At 43.6% G+C, this 22,720-nt stretch overlaps 2 protein-coding genes across 2 annotated transcripts in view; one reads left to right on the plus strand and one right to left on the minus strand.

Annotated features, from left to right (window-relative positions):
- Positions 1-9,991, plus strand: part of SYNJ2 (synaptojanin 2) — a 101,882-nt gene extending 91,891 nt beyond the window's left edge. The window contains exons 24-27 of the mRNA XM_052645472.1: positions 1,426-1,538; positions 2,652-2,760; positions 4,881-5,032; positions 6,564-9,991. Of these exons, the coding sequence (XP_052501432.1) occupies positions 1,426-1,538; positions 2,652-2,760; positions 4,881-5,032; positions 6,564-7,292 (1,103 nt within the window). The 3' untranslated portion in view covers positions 7,293-9,991. The remainder of the gene's footprint in view (positions 1-1,425; positions 1,539-2,651; positions 2,761-4,880; positions 5,033-6,563) is intronic.
- Positions 9,992-17,717: 7,726 nt separating this feature from the next.
- SERAC1 (serine active site containing 1) overlaps positions 17,718-22,720 on the minus strand; it is a 39,645-nt gene continuing 34,642 nt past the window's right edge. Inside the window, exons 15-17 of the mRNA XM_052645933.1 lie at positions 21,240-21,422; positions 19,741-19,884; positions 17,718-18,105 (exon numbers count right to left, since the gene is read on the minus strand). Coding sequence (XP_052501893.1) covers positions 17,969-18,105; positions 19,741-19,884; positions 21,240-21,422 — 464 coding nt within the window. The 3' untranslated portion in view covers positions 17,718-17,968. The remainder of the gene's footprint in view (positions 18,106-19,740; positions 19,885-21,239; positions 21,423-22,720) is intronic.

Below are 22,720 nucleotides of genomic sequence, written 5' to 3' on the forward strand. Positions count from 1 at the left end.
ACCTGCTGAGCGAATGGCTCTAAAATCCTGCTGTTGGGTTTTCACAGCGCTTTCTCCCCTCCTCGGGCTCCTCTTCGTCCTAAATCCTTGGCGAGTTTGGTATCAGAGGTAGCCTTGTGTCTTGCAAGCAAGTCAAAGCAGCCCTTCCTAAAGCTGCTCTTTGCCCTCTTGTGGCTGTGCTTTTGCTTGAAGCTGCTTTCAGTTTGAAACCTTATAGGTTGGAGAACTGGGGTCACAAATGAGCTGGGGACATTTTGAGCTCCTTCTCCCCCCAACCCCCAACGGCATCTCTCAGCACCTTCTCTCCTGGACCACTGCCCACCCTCTCTGCTCACGAGGACGAGAGTAAGCCCAGGTGCCCTGACTCGGAAGGTGGCCACACGCGCCTCTAAGCGGGCACCGCTCCTCCATCTGTGAGCTCAAGCCCGAGTCTGCTGAGAACGGCTTTTCCCGGTCTGGGTCTCAGCGTAGCACTTTTCTTCCTGACTCCCCCAAAAAACAATGCTTTGCTCATAAAACACACCTCAATAATCGGAAATAAGGTTGTACCATGCTTTTGATCAGTTTCCATTTACCTCCACTGCTTACTTCTCCCCACCTCCACCCCGCCGTGACAGTGAAGATTTTCCTAAGCCCTACTTTCAGAATTGGGTTCATCGTGAGTTACATCACAATAGTAATCAACGGCAAGTCAGAAATGCATGACTTGTTTAAGCATATTTTTTTTTACTTTTCAGAGTTCATGCTCAGAAAATAAATTAAAATATTAAATAAAAATAAAGTGATATCCTATATTATTGTGGAGGTTTACAAAAAGAGATAATAGAAACAATAAAAAATTTAATTTCACTTACCTAGTGATGATAGTTGTTAACCAAAAAATTTCCATCCTTTTTCCAATTAGATATATCTATGTCTATGTAAAATCAATTTTTATTAACAGAATTGGTATCCATTTTTTTTTTGGTCATCTGTCTTTTCATCTAGTGTTTCTGTCACTAAATGTTGTTCTAAATATGATTAATTAATAGCTATAAGGATTATTAAATATAGTTTATTCTCTGCTTTAGGAATTTTTTTAAGACTTTGCCCATGAAACATCTTTAAAATTTGGTCCTAATAACAGTAGTGTGTTTTAAACCACTTAAAAGTGATTGATTAGGTTTTATGTCAGATTTAACATCCCCTCACCCAGGATGTTAGATTAAAATTTCCATTCAAACACTGCTTCTCCAGAGAATCTACTTTAATAGGCCCAAGTTATTAGAGAATCAGTAGACAGCCTTGAAGCACCTCTGAATCGCTGAAGGCCATGGACGTACTCAGACCATGACCTTGCTCTTGCTCTCTGCTGGCTGGGAATTTTGTGTTGAAGTAGCTGTGACTTCACTGAGATGGAATCTCTGCGCTCCTTGGTTTTTACAGCTGGTTTCATGGTGAAAAAATCAGCCTCGGATGCCTCCATCTCCTCTGGCACCCACGGGCAGTACTCGATTTTGCAGACAGCAAAACTCCTACCGGGAGCCCCTCAGCAAGCGGTGAGTTCTCCTTTCTCAGATCAGAGCAAAACGGGCCAGCTTCTGAAACCCATGAGATCTGCCCCGTGGTCCATGCATAGCCCCTAACATCATGCCAGGTCACCTCTTCCTGGTGAATACATAGAGTTCTGTCTCTAACTCTGCCTATCCACCATTTACCCCCCCCAAACCCTATAACTTACTACCAGGTCCTTTGTAGGGGTTTTTAATGGTCGTCCAGAGTGTGAGAGAGAAAATCACACTTGAAGAAAACTCCCAAGCGCCCCTTCATGGAGGGACTGTTGGTTTCCAGACATACCTGCTTCTCTCCCTTCTGACGCTCGCATTTGACCTTGGTGTATAGAGCAGGGGCTGGTAGAAGGAGAAATATGAGAAGTTCAGATCAGTTGTCTTGAGAGAAGAGACTAAAAAGAGATCTAAGTAATGCAGTAAGGATGCTGGTTTAGTAACAGTAGGATTTTAGAGGCGGGGCGTTCTAGAGGGTGGCATTGAGCTCTAAAGAAGACTGTGGGTGAAGGTCAGTGGACTAGAGGTGAGGAAGGAGGGAGGTGCCATTGGGGGCCGGGTGGAAGGGAGAGTGAGGCGAGCTGGGCCAGCTGATGGCCACGGTCATGCTCACAGCAGGGGTAGGAGGCTGACTTGACCTCTGTGGTTTACAGTGATGAAGGCAGGTCCTCAAAGGCAACTCAGAGGTGGAGGTTAAGAGGTAGAACAGTGAAGAAGTAGAATCAGCACTTTTGAGAAACATCTGGAAAGTGTTGCGTGACTCATTGGACCTTGGAAGGAGTGACTTCTGACTAATCTTTCTTGCTTTTTTACCTGGTTATCGAAATAAAGATAGAGGATGGTTGGTCCACGTTGCACAATCCTCGAACCACCCGGTTGGGGAGACCAGATCATCTGAATGTTATTGCATCCCTCCCCCCGGGTATTCGAATGCTCCGAGGGAAAGAGACTTGAAGGGTGCAGTTTTGATGGGAGCTGTGCCTTCATCACTGATGGAGCTCTGTAAACCTCACGCTCATGTATGGATCCGTAAGCAGAGGTCTCACCAGGCGAGGCTGTTTTCCCACTTGTGCTAATATGTATTTCTTCCTGATTTTTGTCCTCAAGCCCAAAGCAAGGACTGGGATAAGTAAGCCTTATAATGTCAAGCAGATCAAAACAACCAACGCTCAGGAGGCGGAAGCAGCCATCCGATGTCTCCTGGAAGCCAGAGGAGGTAGGTGCTCCCCCAGGGCGCCTTCAAGATTCTGCTCTTCTTCTAATATTCTTGCAAAAAGGGGCCTAGAAAAGAACAGAACTCTTTTTCTGGAGGCAGTATTCAGTAAAAGTACCCTTTAGCAACATTTTATAAAATTCATCTACGAAGATTTATCGTCCATTTAGAATTATATATTTAAAATTCAGTAAGTATCAATAGATAAAAATAATCCCAAGATTATTAAGGAGCACTTAGGGGAGAGACAGAAATAAACGAAAATGAGTTTTAGAAGAGGTTCTTGCTCAAGGCACTAACTCATCCTGCTGGCTCAGTAGAAAGAGATGGTTAAGCAGGCCTTCTCCTTCAGGCAAGACATCTCAGTCTTTTAATTACCAGCATCCCTCGATTCTTCACTGTCAGGCAGGGACCTCTTCTCTGCCATACTACCTGTTCATTTTTTGTTGCGGTCACTTCACCTAACCCTTGTTAACCATGTTTTAACTTAGAATCTCCCCTATGCATTCAAAATCACTGGTAACTAGCAATTTGGGGTTGGTTTGTTTGTTTGTTTTGACTTTATACTAGACTCTGTTTTGAAGAGGGCAAAGTATGCCCTCTGAAAAGCCAGATGCAGTTACAGTTGCCTGATTTGTTTTCAGTCTGGATATTTCATTTATTTGAAATTCCCAAATAACATTAAAGAGGGCATGGATTAAGAGGAGGAGAAACACTGTTGCATGATAACACCATGGTTTCTCTTTTATTAAAAAAAAAAAACGAAAACTCATTGTATGGATGAAACAGCCCATCAGCTGATGGACTCTCTTCCACCCAGCCCCCAGTGGCACTCCCTCCTTCCTCACCTCTAGTCCATTGACCTTCACCCATAGTTTTCTCTAGAGCTCAGTGCCACCCTCTAGAATGCCCACCTCTAAAATCCTGTTGCTGTTATTACCAGCATCCCTGCTGCATTGTTTAGGCCCCACTAGGTCTCTTTATCGGAGAAGGCAATGGCACCCCACTCCAGTACTCTTGCCTGGAAAATCCCACGGACGGAGGAGCCTGGAAGGCTGCAGTCCATGGGGTCGCTGAGGGTCGGGCACGACTGAGCGACTTCACTTTCACTTTTCACTTTCCTGCATTGGAGAAGGAAATGGCAACCCACTCCAGTGTTCTTGCCTGGAGAATCCTAGGGATGGGGGAACCTGGTGGGCTGCCCTCTATGGGGTCGCACAGAGTCAGACATGACTGAAGTGACTTAGCAGTAGTAGCAGGTCTCTTTATAGCCTCTTCTCTCAAGACAACTGACCTGAACTTGTCATACTTACCTCTTCTGTCAGCCCCTGCTCTATATGCCAAGGTCAAATGGATAAAGTGAAGCATATCCATCCCATGAAATATTACTCAGCCGTAAAAAAGAATAGAGTGCTAACAAGCTCTGTCATGGGTGAATCGTGAAGATACTGTGCTGAGTGAAAGAAAACGGACCCAAAAGGCCATGTGTTGTATGATTCCATTTATGTGAACTATCCAGAAGAGTCAGATCTATACAGAGAGAAAATTATAGTGGTTTTTCAGGAGCGAGAGGAGAGGAGGGACTGGGCAGTGACTGCTGTGGAAACGTGTGGGGTCTCTTTTTGAGGTGATGAAGATGTTCTGGGGACCATATGGTGATGGTTGTACAACTTTGTGACTATAACCACCAAAGTATAATCGTTGAAAAAGGGCAAATTTTGTGGTATGTTAATTAGATTACAGACAAGGGTGTTTTTTTCTAAGTCTGTATAGACGTGGAGAGTGGGAAAGGTTTGAGGTTTGAACTCTACCCTGCATCGCAACTTAATATTTTCCTTCTCATGGGCCCTGCTAAGATTTCAAGGAGTTCTACCATCATCTCCCCTGAGCAACATGGGTACACATTAAACTTTGCACCTGATCTTAGGGTCTCACTGATTCTCCCCTACACAGACCCCCAGATCACCATCCCTGTTGAGAAGGTGAGCGTGAGAAGCTGGGGCCAAGCCTAGCTGGTTGGTCCTGACAACCCTCAGAGATTTAGATCAAAGAGAAATACATTGCGTTATCCTTTGAATAATGCCTTGTCCTTTACGCGTCCGCCATGCCATTCCATGCTTCAGGCGTCCCAGGAGAAGCCCTAAATGCTCCAGCCTTGAGGGACCAGGAATCTTCCAAACCAGAGCCCACAGCGGGGGTGGCGCCTCTTCTGCCCCGTCGGCCCGCCCCCAGGGTTCCTGCCATCAAGAAGCCAACCTTGAGGAGGACAGGAAAGGTAAGAACCTGGTCATGTAAGCCTGTTGCTCCTGGGCTGCACAGATGTCTCCTTAGATAAGAATTATGTCTCCGATGAGTCTGGTCTCTTTATACACGTTCACGACTCCCAGCCACGGCCCCATCTTTGAGGAACATGCCCGGCAATTGCTTTCTCCCTCTCATCCCTGCTGCTTCTTGGCTCTCACTGAGCAGAAACATTGGGAATTTTTCACCAAGACAGGAACAGCTTGGAGGTATCATTCTGTCCAAATGTTCCATTTCTGTTCCCAAACCAAGCCAGCGTGGGACGCTGTATTACGTGTCCCAGTAATTTCCATTTGTGTGTGTGGTCTGTGTCCTATGCCCACGGTTCACGTGTACAGATCTTATTTGCATTAGAAAAACAGTCACCGGTCTCCGGATGGGCCCTGTTTGACAAGCGCTTGTGTGGCCTCGGATCCTGGAGGCGCGACAGCTCTTGCCACTTTTCTTGCAGATTGTTTTCTGCTCTCGCTCTCAAGCTTCTCAGCCTTGCTTGCTGCTTCAGAGACATGAGTTTGTCAGGACAGTAGCAGCCCAAAGACTGGCACCTCTAGAGACATCTGGATCTTCCGTTTGAGCTCAGTGTGCCAGTCACGGACACTCGGTAATCCTTGGCTGGTCATTACAGAATGGTTGCTTGTCCACCTGGAGGAAGTGTGAGCGTGGCTTGGGCGCCTGGCTCTTCCAGAGCCGGCTTTGTGTTTTCTGGGTTGCTCTGCTGTTCCATGTTTGCTCATTCATCCGCCCATTTTCCACACCTCCTTGCACTTACAGACCTTTTTCCTCAGCCTCTTCCCTGTTCTCACTTTGTCTTTTCAAGGCCAGAGGTAGAAATGGGTTCGTTTTCCTCACCAGCTGCACAGGGGCTGAAGTAAAAGGCTGTCAGAGAACAGGTTGTCTTTTGCAGCTGGTTTATCTAAAGAACCAGTGGCAATACTGAAACGCTGATGTTTAAGCTACCGACAGCCATGTCTGTACAAAAGCTCCCTCTGGTCTCATGCAGTTGTTTCCTTTGTGGTCCGTTTGAATCAGAGCCGAGGAAGGGAAGTCCCTGTGTGAAATCTGCCATTCTTCTATATTTAAATAGCAAAGATTCAAGGAGCCAGTATACCCTTCAAAGAGTCCTTCAATTAGCTTAACACTGTGACATAAGCTACTTCACTGAATCATCAAAGCTGCAGCCTCCAGGAAGAGTTTTCAGAGAGGTTCGCTGTTTAATAAAGGAAGACTATAATCCCGTTTCCTAGGTAACAGAGAAACTTGTTTCAGATTATTCCCTGTGGTGGGCTTAAAGCTTCTACTCATATTTCATTGGACCTGCTGTTCCTCCTTGATACCTGTGTGTTTCGCCCATGCTCTTTCGTGCCTGATGACACCCCCGCATCCCAGACATTCTCAAATCCTGAATTTGCTAGAATGTCCGCGTGGCCCCATCTCGCGTGTGCTGATCGATTCCCAGTTCCCTGGGCAGGCTGCTGATTGACGCTCTTTGTCGTACCTTTTCTCAGCCCACGTCACCGGAAGAACAGCTTGGGCATCAGGCCGTCCATTTTACAATCGGGCCCCCGGAGTTGAGCCCTGGCACCCCTCCACTAGCGACAGTCCCTCCGGTTCCCAAACCGAGAACCCTTCAGTTGCGGAAAGGTGCCGCCAGGAAGGCCACTTCGGGCGAGGCCCCGCCCACTCCGGAGGCCCCGCCCACTGCCACCCCGCCCACTCCGGAGGCCCCGCCCCTCGTGCCGCAGGTGCCCCCACGCAGGAAGAAGTCGGCGCCAGCGGCCTTCCACCTGCAGGTGCTGCAGAGCAGCTGCCAGCTTCTCCAGGGGCTCCCCTGCAGCAACGGTTCACCCACAGCCCCGCCTCCCGGGGGTTCGCTCTCTCCACAGCCGGCTTTCCTGGGCGTTTCATCACCACCTGCAAGCCCCGAGGCTGATGGCACCACGGACAGAAAATCAGTGGGTGCCCCCCTTCTCGGTGACTACCAGGATCCCTTCTGGAGCCTCCTCCACCACCCTAACCTGTTGAATAATTCCTGGCTTTCCAAGAGCTCCGATCCCCCGGACTTGGGGACTGGGAACCTCGGAAGGGTGCACTCAGCCCCGTTGCAAGTCAGTGCCTCACCAGCCCAGGAGCCGCCCCCAGAGCACAGACCAAAAGACTTTGGTACCTGGGTGACAATAAGTGACAAAGACGAGAGAACGGTGCTGCAGGTGTTTGACCCACTGGCGAAAACCTGACGGGGAATCCCATAGCCGCTCCTCTGCAGGATGCCTGCCTTCTCCCCTCCGCTCCACTTTACAGGGGGAAGGCCCACTGCCCTTAACCCCACGTGGAAAGAGACATTAGTTAAAGGCACACTGAAAACACATGGGTACTCCTGTGTAGTTTACAAAACTTGTGTCTCTTCCTCGATACGATTATTACTCAGCCACCAAGATATGTTTTATTGCAGACTTGAGCATGTTATCTCTCCTCTCAGGGTATGAGAAACCTCCGGGTAGATTCAGCCTGTGGATTTTAGGAAAGGAAACCTAGCCCATAATGCCCAGGAAGCTCCTTCCCACTGAATTTTAAATGATTGTTTAAATTATGTGTGTATGTGCTGTGGTTTTTAGAAAAATATTGTTTGCAGCTTACAGATTTGGAATAACTTTTTGGTGACCCACTGAAGGTTGATGCGTACAAGATTACACTAGAAGGTGGTTGGGACCATTGTGAGCTGGACCTGGCCAACACCAGGTTAAAAAAAAAAAATACGAGAGTAGGAAGCAGCAAATAGGTCCACCAAAAGACAAGACTGTCATTCCCAGCAGCCCTTGTGTTTATGTACGTGTATATTAACCACTGTGGTGTGCAGGTCTTAGGGGAGATGGTGGCATTCCGTGCTACGATTCTGGATCATCTAGCTTCACCCGAGCTCCAGCTGGCTAGAGCCTCCTGTACCATGTCTTAGACTTTGCGTGTCCCGTGTCTTAGACTTTGCGTGTCCCATGTCTTAGACTTTGCGTGTCCCATAAATCGCTGCAGTCCTAATCTCTGGTGTGCTACTCATTGTTCACACTCTCTATTCCCTATTGAATAAAACCTCATGGACTTCTTTTCCCCTTTATATTCCATACCCAGTAAAAGCACAGATTGTGAAAATACCGGCACATAATCCTGAGTCTCATTGTTAGAATTTGAAGAATATTTGTTTTAGTCTGGTCTACCTGACTGTGGTTTCAGGAAGGAAAATACCGTATGTCCCCAAGTATAAGAAACCCCAGGATATCCTGAGTTAACTTATCATCTACATTTTATTAGGGTTTTTTCCCCTGTATACATTTCCAGCACCACCTCTTAACTATTCAGTTCAGTTCAGTTCAGTCACTCAGTCATGTCTGACTCTTTGCAACCCCATGGACTGCAGCACACCAGGCTCCCCTGTCCATCACCAACTCCTGAAGCTTGCTTAAACTCATGTCCACTGAGTCAGTGATGCCATCCAACCATCTCATCCTCTGTCGCCCCCTTCTCCTCCCGCCTTCAATCTTTCCTCTCAACTACTCAGTCGTCTAGAAAGACACTGCCATGCTGCTTTACATTTCTAAAAGAATGTTAGGCCTGGAAGTCTTTGGGAACAGACTTCATAATTTTGCTGATAAGAAATTGACTGGCAAGATCGTAGCATGCCGCATACCATGTTTAGGCATTTTCCATGTCATAGAATCAGACATCGATGGACCAGGGAATTCCTGTATTCAGAACTAACGGTTTTGTTGTTGCAGTAATCATCTTGCCAGGGGAAATGCCACTCTCCTACTAATTAAACCTCTGGGGTTTCAGAATTAACTGTCAGCGCCACTATCAAGATACAGTACAGATTTTAGTCTGGCACTCAAGACTATATCAGACTTCCCTAGTGGCTCAGATGGTAAAGCGTCTGTCTACGATGTGGGAGACCCGGGTTCGAGCCCTGTGTTGGGAAGATCCCCTGGAGAAGGAAATGACAATCCACTCCAGTACTGTTGCCTGGAAAATCTCATGGACAGAGGAGCCTGGTAGGCTACAGTCTATGGGGTCGCAAAGAGTCGGACACGACTGAGCGACTTCACTTCACTTCAAGACTATATCAAAGCTATATCTCATTTCATCTGAAAACTAAGAAAAAGATACTAGTGAGCCCTGGAGATAAACAGATAATGTGAGTAGTTAACTTAGTCATAAAAAATGGTGTTTTTAGCCTTAGCTGATTGGGACACCTTCTCTAGCACCTCCTTTATATCATTTTTATGTCTCTAAGAAATGTAAGAAGTAAACATGATCGTCGAAAGAGTTGGGAGGAGAGAGGCTGCAAGATGGGGGATAGGCTTTGGAAAGGTAAATCATTTGCAGGATTCACATTGCTTCTAAAGGGTACAGTCGAGAATGGAATCAAAGATTTCTTAATTCAAACACTGTTTTCTCTATAACCTCTTTCCTGCTAAAAAGGAGGTGAATTTGAAGGCATGTCTGTGTATCAAGTCAGAAAAAGCATGGGTGGGGGGCAGTAATCACCACAAAAGTTGCTTCTAGGGCTTAATTTTCAGGTTTCTTCTTTGTTCTAGGTAGCAAGTAGCCAATAAATGGTACTGAGAACAGAACTTCATTTAACATAGGTGTTCATCACACATACAGTACTTAAAGAACCTGACAGTAAGCATTAACACAATTGTATTAAGGCAGGTTGAAGGAAAAATTACAAGTAGTTTAACATGAAGAAATGAATACTATTTGATCATGGCTGTTCAGATTTAATGAACAACAGAGACCGGGTTTTGAGTTGATAACTGACTCGATGGACACGAGTCTGAGTGAACTCCGGGAGTTGGTGATGGACAGGGAGGCCTGGCATGCTGCGATTCTTGGGGTTGCAAAGAGTCCGACACGACTGAGCGACTGAACTGAACTGAACTGAAGGTTCTCACATTAACATTCTCTTAAAAAGGGACAGTTGGAATTGTCTTATTTTTTAAATTATTGCTTAACAGTTGGTATCTTTCCTAGGCTGGCAGTGGAGTTGGTTGAATAATCTTGACAGCAGCTGGCATCCTGGGGATTTCATTCTGGGGTTTTTATTTTTTTATCTTTCCTTGATGCTCCCACAGCAGCCTTTTTATTGTGGCCTTGCAGTTTATTTCATTACTGTTCTGTAAGGCGTTACCATTCACCACAGAGTATTTTTAGGCACAGACTTTATAATTTGGCATTGAACCCAATTAAGTTCCTTTTTACAACATAATCTTCCCAGACTTCTTTCCTATTTAAAAAAAATTGTGGCAGTAAATTACTGAAACTGGGACATCTGCCCAAGCAACTCCTATAAAAGTTTAAAGTTGTTGAAGTTCAAGACACTTAAAATTCTCCTGACCTGTGTATAAGTAATAAGCAAGGTAATGTATAAAAACATTTCTTTTGTAATAAAGTAATTCTATTAAAAAAGAAAGCTGCAAAAATTGCTTACTGAATCTTACTGGATGATTAGCAATGAATAAAAACTGTTTATTTGAAGTGATAATTTGTACTGAATTTTAAAAAAAAACACCTATTAAATGTTTTGTCTTTTTTTTTAAAGAAAATGTTTGGCTTTGTTCTTTTCAGATATGAAGAAAAGCTTGGGGTATCTTCGGCCAGCCTTTTATTCTGGCTGAAATGTGATTATTAGTTATTTGTCTGAGTTTCTGTTTCCTTTCTCAACCACCAAACTAAGTTGAAGCAGTATAAAATAGCTTGGTTAAGAATTTACGAGTTGAATGCTGCTGGCCGGGCTTACTGCCAGAACATTAATAACTTTATGCTATAATATTGAGAGATGCTAGGATTCATGTTCTATAGGATCTCATAGCAAACTTAGATTGCTGAAGTGATTTGAGTCCATTATTGCATGGAGACAGGCGAAAGGAGTCTTCCAGTTCTGTCTAGGTTTGTTTTTAGCTCACTAATACATGAAATTTAGGTCATAAATATTCTCTGATGCCTTTCAGGAATAAGAATATACTGACAATCTCCACGTATTAAAGATGCTTAGTCCTTCGTGACCATTAAGTACTGTATTGAATTATTTTAATCTGAGTGCCTGGGACTTGGATGGGGAGGAAGGAAACAACCCATTACGGTGCCTTCCTTACCCAAGGTCACAGACTGAAACTCATCCTCATACAAGGCAAGCTGTTTGCATCAGCTCTGTCTCCATGAGGTAGGAGAATACAAATGAGAGAATGATTAACTGAGCAGAGGGCCAGGGCAGATTGGACAGAATATGGATTAAGAATTTGATATGTAGCAAAGTAGATTTCTGTACATGGAAAGAATGAGCGAATGGGAGACTGTCAGAGCACCTTAAACGACAGTTTAGGATTTTATTCTATTCTTAGGATTTATATCTATATATGTAGATAATAGAAGTAGCAGGCAGCAAAAATACCTAAATAAATCTGAGTGTTGGCATGCTTAAGATTACAGGCTTTGCCTGGGCTAACAGCAGTGCTTCAAAGCATCTGGAACATCATTTATAAATGGTGTGAGGTAGGGGGTCTGACATGCTCCTGAGGGGTAATTACCCTATGCCATTTATTAAATATATGCCATTTGTTAAATAACCGTCGCTTTCACTTTCTAAATCGGGTTTCTCAAGGTGTTATCAATTTTGTTGACATTTTCAAATAACAGCATTGGTATTTATATTTCCTACTTTTTATTTTTATGTCAGTTTTTAAAACATTTTTAATGAATTTTAACTTAAAATCTTTCATTTGCACCCTTCTCTGGTTTTGTTATTTTCCTAATTTCTTAATTAAAGCTCATACTGGGTTTCATTATTTTTAGTCTTGCTCAACAATAAAGACATTTAAAGTTATATATTTTACCCTGATTGTAGTTTTAAATGCACCCTACACACATTGGCACGAAAGTCTCATTTTCATTAATATCTAGATTGCAATTTGCTTTGTTTTTTAAAAAAAGAATTATGCTTCCTTCATTTTTTCTTTATGGCTGTTCTGGGTCTCTGTTGCTGTGCAGGCTTTTTTTCTAGTTGTGGAAAGCAGAGGCTGCTCTCTGGTTGTGGCTTGTGGATTTCTGTTTGCAGGAGCTATATATATGTGTATATATATATATATGGCACGCGGGCTTCACTCGTTGCGGCACATGGGCTCAGCAGTGTGGCTCCCAGGCTCCAGAACACAGGCTTAATAGTTGTGGTGCATGGGCTCAGTTGCTCCATCTTTCCAACCCGAGGATCAAACCCACATCTCTTGCGTTGGCAGGTGGATTCTTTACCACTGAGCCACCAGAGAAGCCCTGTAATTTGCTTCTATTTTCTCTTTGGTTCAAGGGAGGCTGTGCAGTTTTCCAGTAGTTAAGAGTTTGTTTGGCACTGTGAAATTGTCTCCTCCTAATTTTATTGGATTAGGACCTCAGAATACGGCCTAGATAAACATCTACCGTATGTCATTGTATATGCGTGCCATGTGTGCGTCGTCATGCTGATTCTTTGCAACCCCGAAGACTGCAGCCTGCCAGGCTCCTCAGTCCATGGCATTTTCCAGGCAAAAATACTGGAGTGGGTTGCCATTTCCTACTCCAGGATATCTTTCCCATTCACGGATCAACCCCGCATCTCTTGCATTGGCATGTGAATTCTTTACCACTGAGCCACCTGGGAAGCCCATGTCAGTGTTAAGAATCAAGCTTAATTTACCCGAAATTAATCTAAGAGGATGGAACTAGAAGAACTGATTAACAATATTCCCTGAGCTCCAGGTTTGAGCATGTTGGTCCGTTACTTTGGTACCCATGTCAAGGGCAATTCAACTGAGCACAATTCTTTCTTTCCAACATCACTCTTTTCTAACATGAGGTCATATTATTGGTTTTTGGATTTTTGTTTGCATCTTAAAGTGCAGTATTTTCTTTTTTTTTTTTTTATATGCCAGGATTTGGTCAATAACCAAACTTGCCAAAAAAACATCTAGGTCCCTATTCCCTGAGTTTATGTTGACTGTGTCTATTACCTTGTAGCTGAATGGTGACTTAACTGTTCTCTTCTAATTTTCCTTCTGCATTCATTGTGGTTCTGCAACCGTTAAGCCAAACCTCTATTAAGAGGATTTTCATCCGTGTCTCTCCCGTTCTTTAATGTGGTTTCTGCTTTATCCTGTGATTGTCTTGATTGGGCTTCCAATTTGTTTCTCAATCTCTTTTTCCCTTGTTCATCATTCTTTGTGTTCTTCAAGGATTACATTTCCTTTTATAATGGAATCCTCAGCCATCAGTATATTTTGCTTTCTTAAGTATCATGCCATTTCATCTTATGTATAATAAACTTCATCCAGACAAACTTGCCCTGCTAAATGGAGGGTGAACTCTCCTGAAACTCCCACCTTATCTGAAGCTGCTTCCTGTTCATCCCTGCTTGATGTTACTGCTCATCCCCTCTTCCTTTATCTGAGTGTGGGAAGGGGCAAGGGTTTACCCCCATAGCACCCCTGGGGAGAGCTTTATACTATCTTTCTTTCAAGATCTGACCTCTCCCACTTCTTTTGAGGATTTGTTAATGGCTATCTTGGGATTCACTTCCCCTGGACTCTTATCCTCTGTCCCATGTTGTTGTCATCCAGTCGCTCAGTCGTGTCTGACTCTTTGCAACCCCATGGACTGCAGCTCGGCAGGCTTCCCTGTCCTTCACCATCTCCTGGAGCTTGCTCAAACTCATGCCCATTGAGTCGGTGATGCCATCCAACCATCTCATCCTCTGTTGTCCCCTTCTCCTCCTGCCTTCAATCTTTCGCAGCATCAGGGTCTTTCCCAATAAGTGGACTCAGCATCAGGTGGCCAAAGTATTAGAACTTACCAGTCCCATGAGGGCTTCAGAGAAAGCCTGGCTGATTCTGCCTGCCCCATCACCCACGTTTACATGTCCAATTATAGATATTTCCAACTTCAAGATTTATTCCTTAACTTTGCTCAAGACTGCCTTCCTCTTTTTTTCTACAAAATAGAGAACTCTTATCACAGTTCTCAAGACTGTATTAATCTTGAGGTCAACCTTCTTCCCTAATATCACTTATTTTTTCCTAGCTATCATTTTTCAAAGTTAATGACAGCTTTTAGTCCTTTCATTTTTTTTAGTTGCTGCTGAATTATTTTCCACTTTTCCTTTTTCTTCCCCCTCCTTTTAATAAGCTATTGAGGGAGAGAAATTCTAAGATCAGCTTGGAAGTCCTAGATTGCCCACTACTGTGATGTTTTGTCAGTTTTTAAAGTTAATCTTTTAAATGTTCTATGAAAACCCTGCAATGCACGTGCATAGGTTTTAAAATAAAACCTAGGCTTAACCTTTGCTCTCACTAGCTCTTGAGACTTTGGGCCAGTTTTATGACTATTTTAATGCTGAGTTTTCCTATCTTTAAAATATGGCTAAATAAAGCTACCTTGTATTCTTATATAAGGGGCTTCCCAAGTGGCTTAGTGGTTAAGAAAATGCCTGCCAATAAAGGAGATGCAGGTTAAATCCCTGGGTCAGAAAGATCCCCTAGAGAAGGGAATGGCTACCTACTCCAGTATTCTTGCTTGAGAAATCTCATGGACAGAGGAGTCTGGCAGGCTACAGTCCATGAGGTCAGAGTCGGACACAACTGAGCACACATTCTTGTATAAAGCAACACCTGGTGCATAAGTATTCAAAACAGGTTCACTGAATTACAGTTCTATTTTATCAGCAGGATGAGGAACCAATTAGGCCTAATCTGAAAATCAGAATCAGAGACTGGGCAATAGAAATGGAAAAGGATTCTGGGACCCTTGGAAGAGAGAGGACAGATCTGATAGTAATCCTGTGTGGGGAGGAGTCCATTGAAAAAGGTCCTGCTTGAATGAAAAGTAATGAACTGTCTGAAACAAGAGAGATGGACTTGATGGAGAATAAACACTGAAATTCTTACGAGCTTTCAAAGTGTTAATTTTTTAATTAAAAGTTAATTTATTGAACATGCTTAAATTTTTTTCATGGACATAATTTTTATACCAAATGTCAATAAAAACCAAACCAAACATTAACATATTAAATATTACAAAGATGTGAAAATTCAGGAGGCTATGCCTAAAACTCAAATTTTAGGAATTAGAAGTAATTTGAGGGGCATCATAAATTATGAACCAAGTTTCAAGAGACACATTACCGTATTACTGTATCGCCTTTCTCAACAAGAAGTCTGCCAGCACCCAACACCACGGGCGTGCCCACTGAGCCGAGGGCCACGTCCTCCACTATATTCCGGCTGTCGGTGTAGCCTTGGCTGAATGGCCAAGCCAGCATCGAGAAAGGTATCCTGATGCTCGATGAGCAGTCTCTTTCTGTGGCGACATTTACATGCTGGAGCACAGGGGGACTCGGTGCCCTCGACTTTTAGGATTGACAGTGAAACCAGAAGGAAGTGACGGGGCTACAGATGAGAAGAACTAGCTATCCATCATCATCTGAATTGTTTACACTGTGCTTTCAGGAGTCTGCTAACACGCCTGTATTGTTTATTTCCTCCTGGGTGAGTCATTTAAAGCGACTTTTCACATGAGGGGAAAGGTAGTCGAAACTTCGCCTGAAATCCTCTCCCAGAGAGGACATTTAAACAAGGCTGACTGAGCTAGAACCATTTTATTGATGGTCTAAGTTTAAAACTGTTTCAAATGCGTTATGTTTTCATACATTGTGTTCTTAGAAGTTTTTCAGGTGATGATTATTTTTAAAATATTATTGACTTAAATCTCACAAGACTGAAGTAAATCTGTGCATATCATATCCACTTCATAAAAAGAATAAACAGAAATGGTGGCTTGCCTGAGAAACTATAGTAATTCAGAAGTACACTGGATCTCTCTCCTAGACCTTATTTTTAAAGCACAGCTATAATAGCTATATCGAGATTTTATGAAGTGGAGTTTCATTCTGTTACTCCACGTTAATGAACAGATGTTCCAACCATAGTTTATCTGCCATGGTTCATGGAAAACAGAAAAAATAAATAAAATGAACCAAACACACCTACGCCTCTACCCTGTGATCCCATTAGCTTATTGCTGACAGCTAACCAGCACGTTCTCTGTAGCAGGATAATAAGATAAGTCACTTGTTAGGTCCTTGCATAATTGAACAATTAGATGTTGTTAAGAGCTTATGGATGACCCCTGTCTACCTTCAGATGCTGTACTTGTTTTAGCTTTTGACTATCCCATTCTACAAATGGCCATCATTTTCAAAATGGTAAACATAAGCTTAACATAACTTAGCAATTCCACTCCAAGTATATACCCAAGAGAATGTAAAGCATCTCCACAAAAAAACTTGTACATGAATGTTCACAGCAGCATTATTCATAATAGCCCCAACATGGAAAGGACTTAAATGTCCATCAGCTAATGAATGGGTAAACAAATGTGGTACATCCATGCAATGGAATATTATTTGCCATATAATAACAACAAAGTACTACATATATGCATGTTATCTCATGGATGAGACTTGGAAACATTATGCTCAGGGAAAGAAGCTAGGGACTCCCACAGTAGTCCAGTGGCTGAGACACTGTGCTCCCGTTGCAGGGGGCCAGGTTTGATCCCTAGTCAGGGAACTAGATGCCACGTCTCAACTGAAGATGCTACGTACCACAACTAAAACAAGTAAATGTTGAAAGAAAGAAGCTAGACATAGATGGCCACATAAGATGCCATTCCATTCCACTGTAAGATTCCATTTATATGAAATGTCCATAATAGACAAATCCATAGAGACCAAAAGATGCGTGTTTATCAGGGGTTGGGGGCAGAGCAGAGGAAGAGTGGTTGCCGGTGAGTACGGGGTGATTTGGGGGGATGATAAAATGTTCTGCAGTTATACAGTGGTCATATAGCACAGTAGTTACAGCACAACTATAACTACTCCAAAAATCCATGAGCTGTACATTTAAAACAGTGAATTTTATGGTATGTGAATTATTTTTCAATAAGTATTTTTCAATTATTTTTCAAAAAGTCATCAATATTATTATTTCCTATTTCTCACATGCTAGAGACAATACCACTTCCAAATGAGCAAGAAGGAAAGGTATACTTTATTTTGCTAAAATGAATATGAGAATCTTGATACTAACTATTGCTAATACATGTATTGGCTTATAATAGTTTTATTTCACACTCTGATCAACAATGTATTTATTCTTCTTATCTGAGAAAAATTAAGAGTATAGGGAGCTACAGTCTGGAAGGAATTATTATAGGGTAGAACTCTTTGAAAAATACTTGTTCTCAGCAATATGAAAATAAAAACTTACCAGGAACTGACCCATGGATGACAAGAGGTAAAACAAAGCCAACACGCTAGACAAAGGTTTACACTGACAAAGTTTTAAAAATTTACAGCACATGGAAATCCAGACCCAAAACAGAGTCTTGAAGGTTCTAGTTCCTTCTCTCTGCACTTCAGGCTCCCTCCGAGAGGCGTTGCTATGGTAAACTGGTGATGGCTCTCCCTGCAGAAGCCATCCGTGCTGCTCCCGGCATGAGCCAGGGATGGCCACAGATGGCAAAAGTCACAGGTCACATGCTCTGCAGCCATAGCAGCTTGCTCCCTATCACCAGGGACAACGCTACACAAAATAAACTGGCACACAGGAAGTTGTTTTTTTTTTTTTTTAACTCAAAACAGTCCAGTCTAGCCCTCCCTCCAATCTTGATTGCCACTTGTATCTTTGTGTTTTACAGAACAGTAGTCTGTTGCCTGCGACGTACTCCAAGCCACCTGGATGCCACAATGACTATGTCTGCATGATTGCGTAGAGCTTAAAAAAAAGAACAGCATGTTTCTTACACTGTGTTCACGTATGAAAAGGGAAGAAGACGGCTGTCAGTTTTCCAGGTCTTTCGCTAAAGCGTCACGGATGAATTGTAAGGTACGTTGGTACAAAAAAGCATCCTTTGTCTTTGGCTTACAAATGTTCAGATGGTTAACGTCCACAGGAATTAGATCTCCAAGGCCTAAATCTAAAGAAAACAGAAATGTCAATGAAGTCTAGGCAGTCTAAGCTGCCCCTGTCAACAGGGAAAGAGACCAGATGGGTAGATGTAAATGTCAAGTTGGCTGTGATAGATCTCTAAAAGATAAAGGAAATTACAGTTGACTCTAGCTAAACTGTATGTGCCTAATCATGACAGGACGGAGTCTCACGCGGTGCCATTATACTTCCATGCTTTTCTCATAAATCCTGCATATGTGTGCATTGCCTGCTTCCTGATCTAACAGTGAGCTGTGCCTGAGCACTGTCATCTTCAAAGCCTTTATACACTGCAGACTATTCCTACGTTATCCCACACTTCTATGAACCACTTCTTTTCCTGGAGTTACTATGAGAAACTCGATAGTGAGCTCCCTTGCCCTGACGAAAAGAATGGGAACATCTCACACAGAATCCTTTCTATATCCAGACCTTCCATGCTCACTCTACCAGGGAAGGAGATGACATGGTGCTTGGGAGACCTGGGTGAGGTTTCCATGTTTCAACCTAGCCAAGTCCACCTCCTGGGCATGCCAGGAGGTACTAGTGAGGCCAGCCTGGTGAGCAAGTGAGGTGGAGGTTACGAAGGAAGACAGGCCAGCTAGTGACACAGAAGAAGAGGTAGACAGAATCATAGCAAGGCTATGTCACTGCCTGCAGCTGGTCCACCATACTAATTCTGCTTTAAGCTTCCAAAGTCATCATAAAAGACAAAAAAAAGCCACTGTTCTTTGAACTCTTCAGGTTCTTCAACTACCAAACAGCAACCCTTCACCTCATGGCATATTACTTTAAGGCAAAGTCTCTTCAGGTTCCACTACAGGGTATCAAGCCTTTTTCATTTTACTTAGATAATCACTAACGCAGCAGGAGAGAAGGCCCATCGGCAGGCGCTTCAGATACACTCCACACCTGGCTGCCCGGAGCCCCCAGTGCCACCAGGACAGCACCTGACTCAGCCTCTGAGGTGATCAGAAAAGAGTCTGATGAGCAAACTCAAGAGTTAGCCAGATGAGGGGAAAGCATTTCAGAGAGTGGAGTGTCCACGCTGTTTACTATGCACAGAGGAACAGAGGAGGCTGCAAGGAGAGCGGAGATTTGAGTCCTGCCCTCAAGGAGCCTACATGGGCTGCAGGAGTGGGTACTGGCCAAGCCCCTCATCCCAGGAGCAGGAAGAGACTTCACACTAGTTTTTTTCCTTCCAAATCTTTGTTGCTTGAATATTCCCCGTGTACCATCCATTTATTTACTAAGCGTCACCGCCTTTAGTAGATTTGATGGTTCCTGAAGGTGGCTCTCAGTCTGTTAAATGAAATACTCCTTTTAATCGGGCTGATAGAAAAGTTCTGGATTCTTACCAGAAGGCAGCAGCTTTCAGTGTGGAAGCTAACACAGCATTAGCCAGTTAACCTGTGCCGTCTAATCAGTTAAATCAAAGGGGGGCAGGAAATGCCAAGGTTAAATGTTTGCCAAGAAATTTTAATCTGTGGCTTAACAGAGTAACAGAATCTAAATCTTCATAAAGCTGTCTTCTAAAAACTGAGAAACTGAACCTAAAAGCTGACGTTTATAATGACCATCTACCAGGAATCTAAGGTCAAACAAATTTCAAAAGAGTGAATACCTGCCGATTCCAGGGGCACCACGTGGAGTTTAATCATGCTACCAATGTAGGTCGGTAGTGTTTCCACAAAACTCAGCATCTGGAAGTTTTTGTCTTTTGCAAACTCCAGAAAGTCATCCTGTAGTGTTTTAAGGGCGGGAGAATCTGTAGAATTATAGAGAACGAGAACGTGACAAGTCCTGTGTATCTAGTTCATAATAAAATGCAGCAACCTTGCGAATCTGGGGAGGAAATTAGGGTTCTGATTCAAGATAGTGGCTTAGTTTCTTCGCTTCCTAAGAAGCCAAGAAGATGAGAGTAAAGGGCTAAAACCAACCGAGAACTGAGGAGCCGGTAGCAACGGCAGAAGTTTCTCATGCTACCGGCTGACAGGAAGTAGAGCCCAGGGCAGTGTGGTATGTAGGACAGAGGGCCCCGCAGTGTGCTGGCTGACACGCCCGCGTGCATCCTGAAACACCTCTCACCAGCAGAGCCTGTGTGTAATCACAGAGCACCTGTCCCCGATCCTCGGATATGAAAGGGCAACCAAGAGGCGCCAGGTCTCAGAGGAAAGCCTGCCACCGGAGAGAGACCTGGTGAGCAGACAGAAAACCTGAGCACAGGAGACAGTTAAAACAAAACCTCTGGTATCTTTAGGATGATTTCGAAAGAAAATGGATCACAGAAGAAAGAGCTGCTGGAAAATAAAATATGACTGCAAAAAAATAAAATAAAATTCACCAGAAGGTTTCAAGGTAAAGTCCAATAACTCTCCATAAAGCAGAAAAAAGAACATCTGAGCAAAAGGACAATGGCATATTAAGGCTCAGGCCAGGGGTCCCAAAATTCTCATAGCAGGTGTTCCAGAGAGAGAGAAGATGCTCATTAACCCAAAATAAATATAGTGCCTTATAGTTAATATGGTGAATATCTTTAAAGCTCATGTATATTTTAATAGTTGATTTTCCAAACCTGTAGGAAAAAACAGTTCATTGGTAATTTGGAATAATACTTAAAGCAGAACATTATGTATCTTTTAAAATTGTAAATATTTAAGATAGTATTAAAATTGTTGTATTTCTTGAGAAAATAATGTGTGCTAAAAAAAATTTGCTAAGACGCTTTAGTGGTATCTGACTCTTTGAGACCCTAATGATAACAGCCCTTCAGGCTCCTCTGTCCGTGGGATTCTCCAGGCAAGAACACCGGAGTGGGTTGTCATTTCCTTCTCTAGGGGAGCTTTCCGACCCAGGGATCGAACCCACGGTTCTTATGTCTCCTGCATTGGCAAGTGGGTTCTTTACCACTAGCACCACCTGAGAAAATAATGCTAAGAAGAAAAAGGGACGGTATCAAAGAAAAATTAACCCCAAACTAAAAGTTTTCCGTGATAGTCTAAACACAACTAATATACAAACAGTAAAATGAGGTAATACGGGTCAAGTTAGAAACTGTCTTCTCCTTCTCCTATATACTTGGTGTTAATACAATGCCAATTTCCTTTTGAAAGAAAGAATTACCTTTGCTGAGTTCTTTGACTTCCAAAGAGGGAAAGAGAAGATAGCGAATATTAACAGAGTATTCAGCCAGATGGGATCCATGATGAGGGACACTATAAAAAATTATTCCTCTGGTATTGTTTATAATAGTACTCATTTCTGGCTTCTTTGAGGCTTCCAACAGCATCTTTTTGACAAGAAGACCTAGTGATAGAGAAGGAAAAAAAAGTGTGTAAGCTAGTTTCCTTCGCTTCATTGTTTTTTTAAAAAAAGGCAAACAAGAATACAGAAAGAGATGCGTTCTTTAAAAAAGTTGAAACAATTATTCTCTGTAGTCCAACAAGCAAGGCCTTAAAATATTAACACTTAATGGGCTGTCATCTCTGGGGTCGCACAGAGTCGGACACGACTGAAGTGACTTAGCAGCAGCAGCAGCAGCAGCGGTGGTCATGCTCCTAAGCCTCTAAAACATGCAGCACAAAGCTGCACACAGGCGAGATTCTAGAAACTCACTTGTAAGGCAGCTCTTACTTCACAGGATGCCCTCTCCCAGAGAAGAAGGTCAGGCATTGCACGTAGAGTGCCCATCAACGTGAATGTGCACGGCCAGGCCCCTGCCCCAGCCCACAGTAGCCCACTAACCACCACTCCATTAAGACAGTACTAATATTAAAACACACAGACTCTCGTATCATGGAGAAAACAAAGCTGCTGTGGGAGAATGCACCTAGGAATGCACCTTCTCTCCTGTCCCCCAGCCTGGGCTTAGAGCTGACAGGGAAACCCAAGGTAACATGGAGGGTAACAGTGGGTCTCTGAGGATACAAAGTGTTAACATCCGCCTTTCGGCCCGAAGGCCAGACGCAGAGCCAGCAATCCTGAGGATTTTGTCAGATAAACTAGGCCAGGAGCTGTACAAAGGCCCTCTGTGAGGGGGATGGTAAAAATTTAGAGCTGGACTGGGGGAGAGGGTTGGGAGAAGCAGGAGACGTGGTTAGCAAGCAAGCATGAGGGCCAACGAGCCGACCCCTGCAATCACACCGCCGTCGCGGGCTCTGGCCAGGGGAAAGCAGGCCAGAGGGGGCTGGGGCCGTGGGCACCGGAGCAACGACGGACTCTCAACGATGGTTGAGAAGCAGGGAAGAAAGGGGGGCCCTGGGACCAGCCCTGTGTGCTGAGCAATATTTACAAGTCGGGCTTATACATGCCATGGACAGCTTCTGACATTTACTCATTACCACGCTTAATGCCTCATGAAAGCATTAAGTGGCAAACTCATTTGCTTCTTTTTATTTTCTTATTTTCTTTTTATATGATCTGTTACTAGTCATCCCTTTCTAGAAAAACAAATAGTATGGAAGGAGAGTAGTCATTTTAAACCTCTGAGCTATTGCCAAAAACATTAATTCAGGGGAAAAGGGGCCACCATTACATAGCTGCAGAAACTCCGCTGAGCCCGATGGCTGACAACTCAGTGCTGGCTTGGCAACAATGAAACACAC

Source organism: Budorcas taxicolor, chromosome 9, assembly GCF_023091745.1.
Source record: "Budorcas taxicolor isolate Tak-1 chromosome 9, Takin1.1, whole genome shotgun sequence".
Classification (NCBI taxonomy): domain Eukaryota; kingdom Metazoa; phylum Chordata; class Mammalia; order Artiodactyla; family Bovidae; genus Budorcas; species Budorcas taxicolor.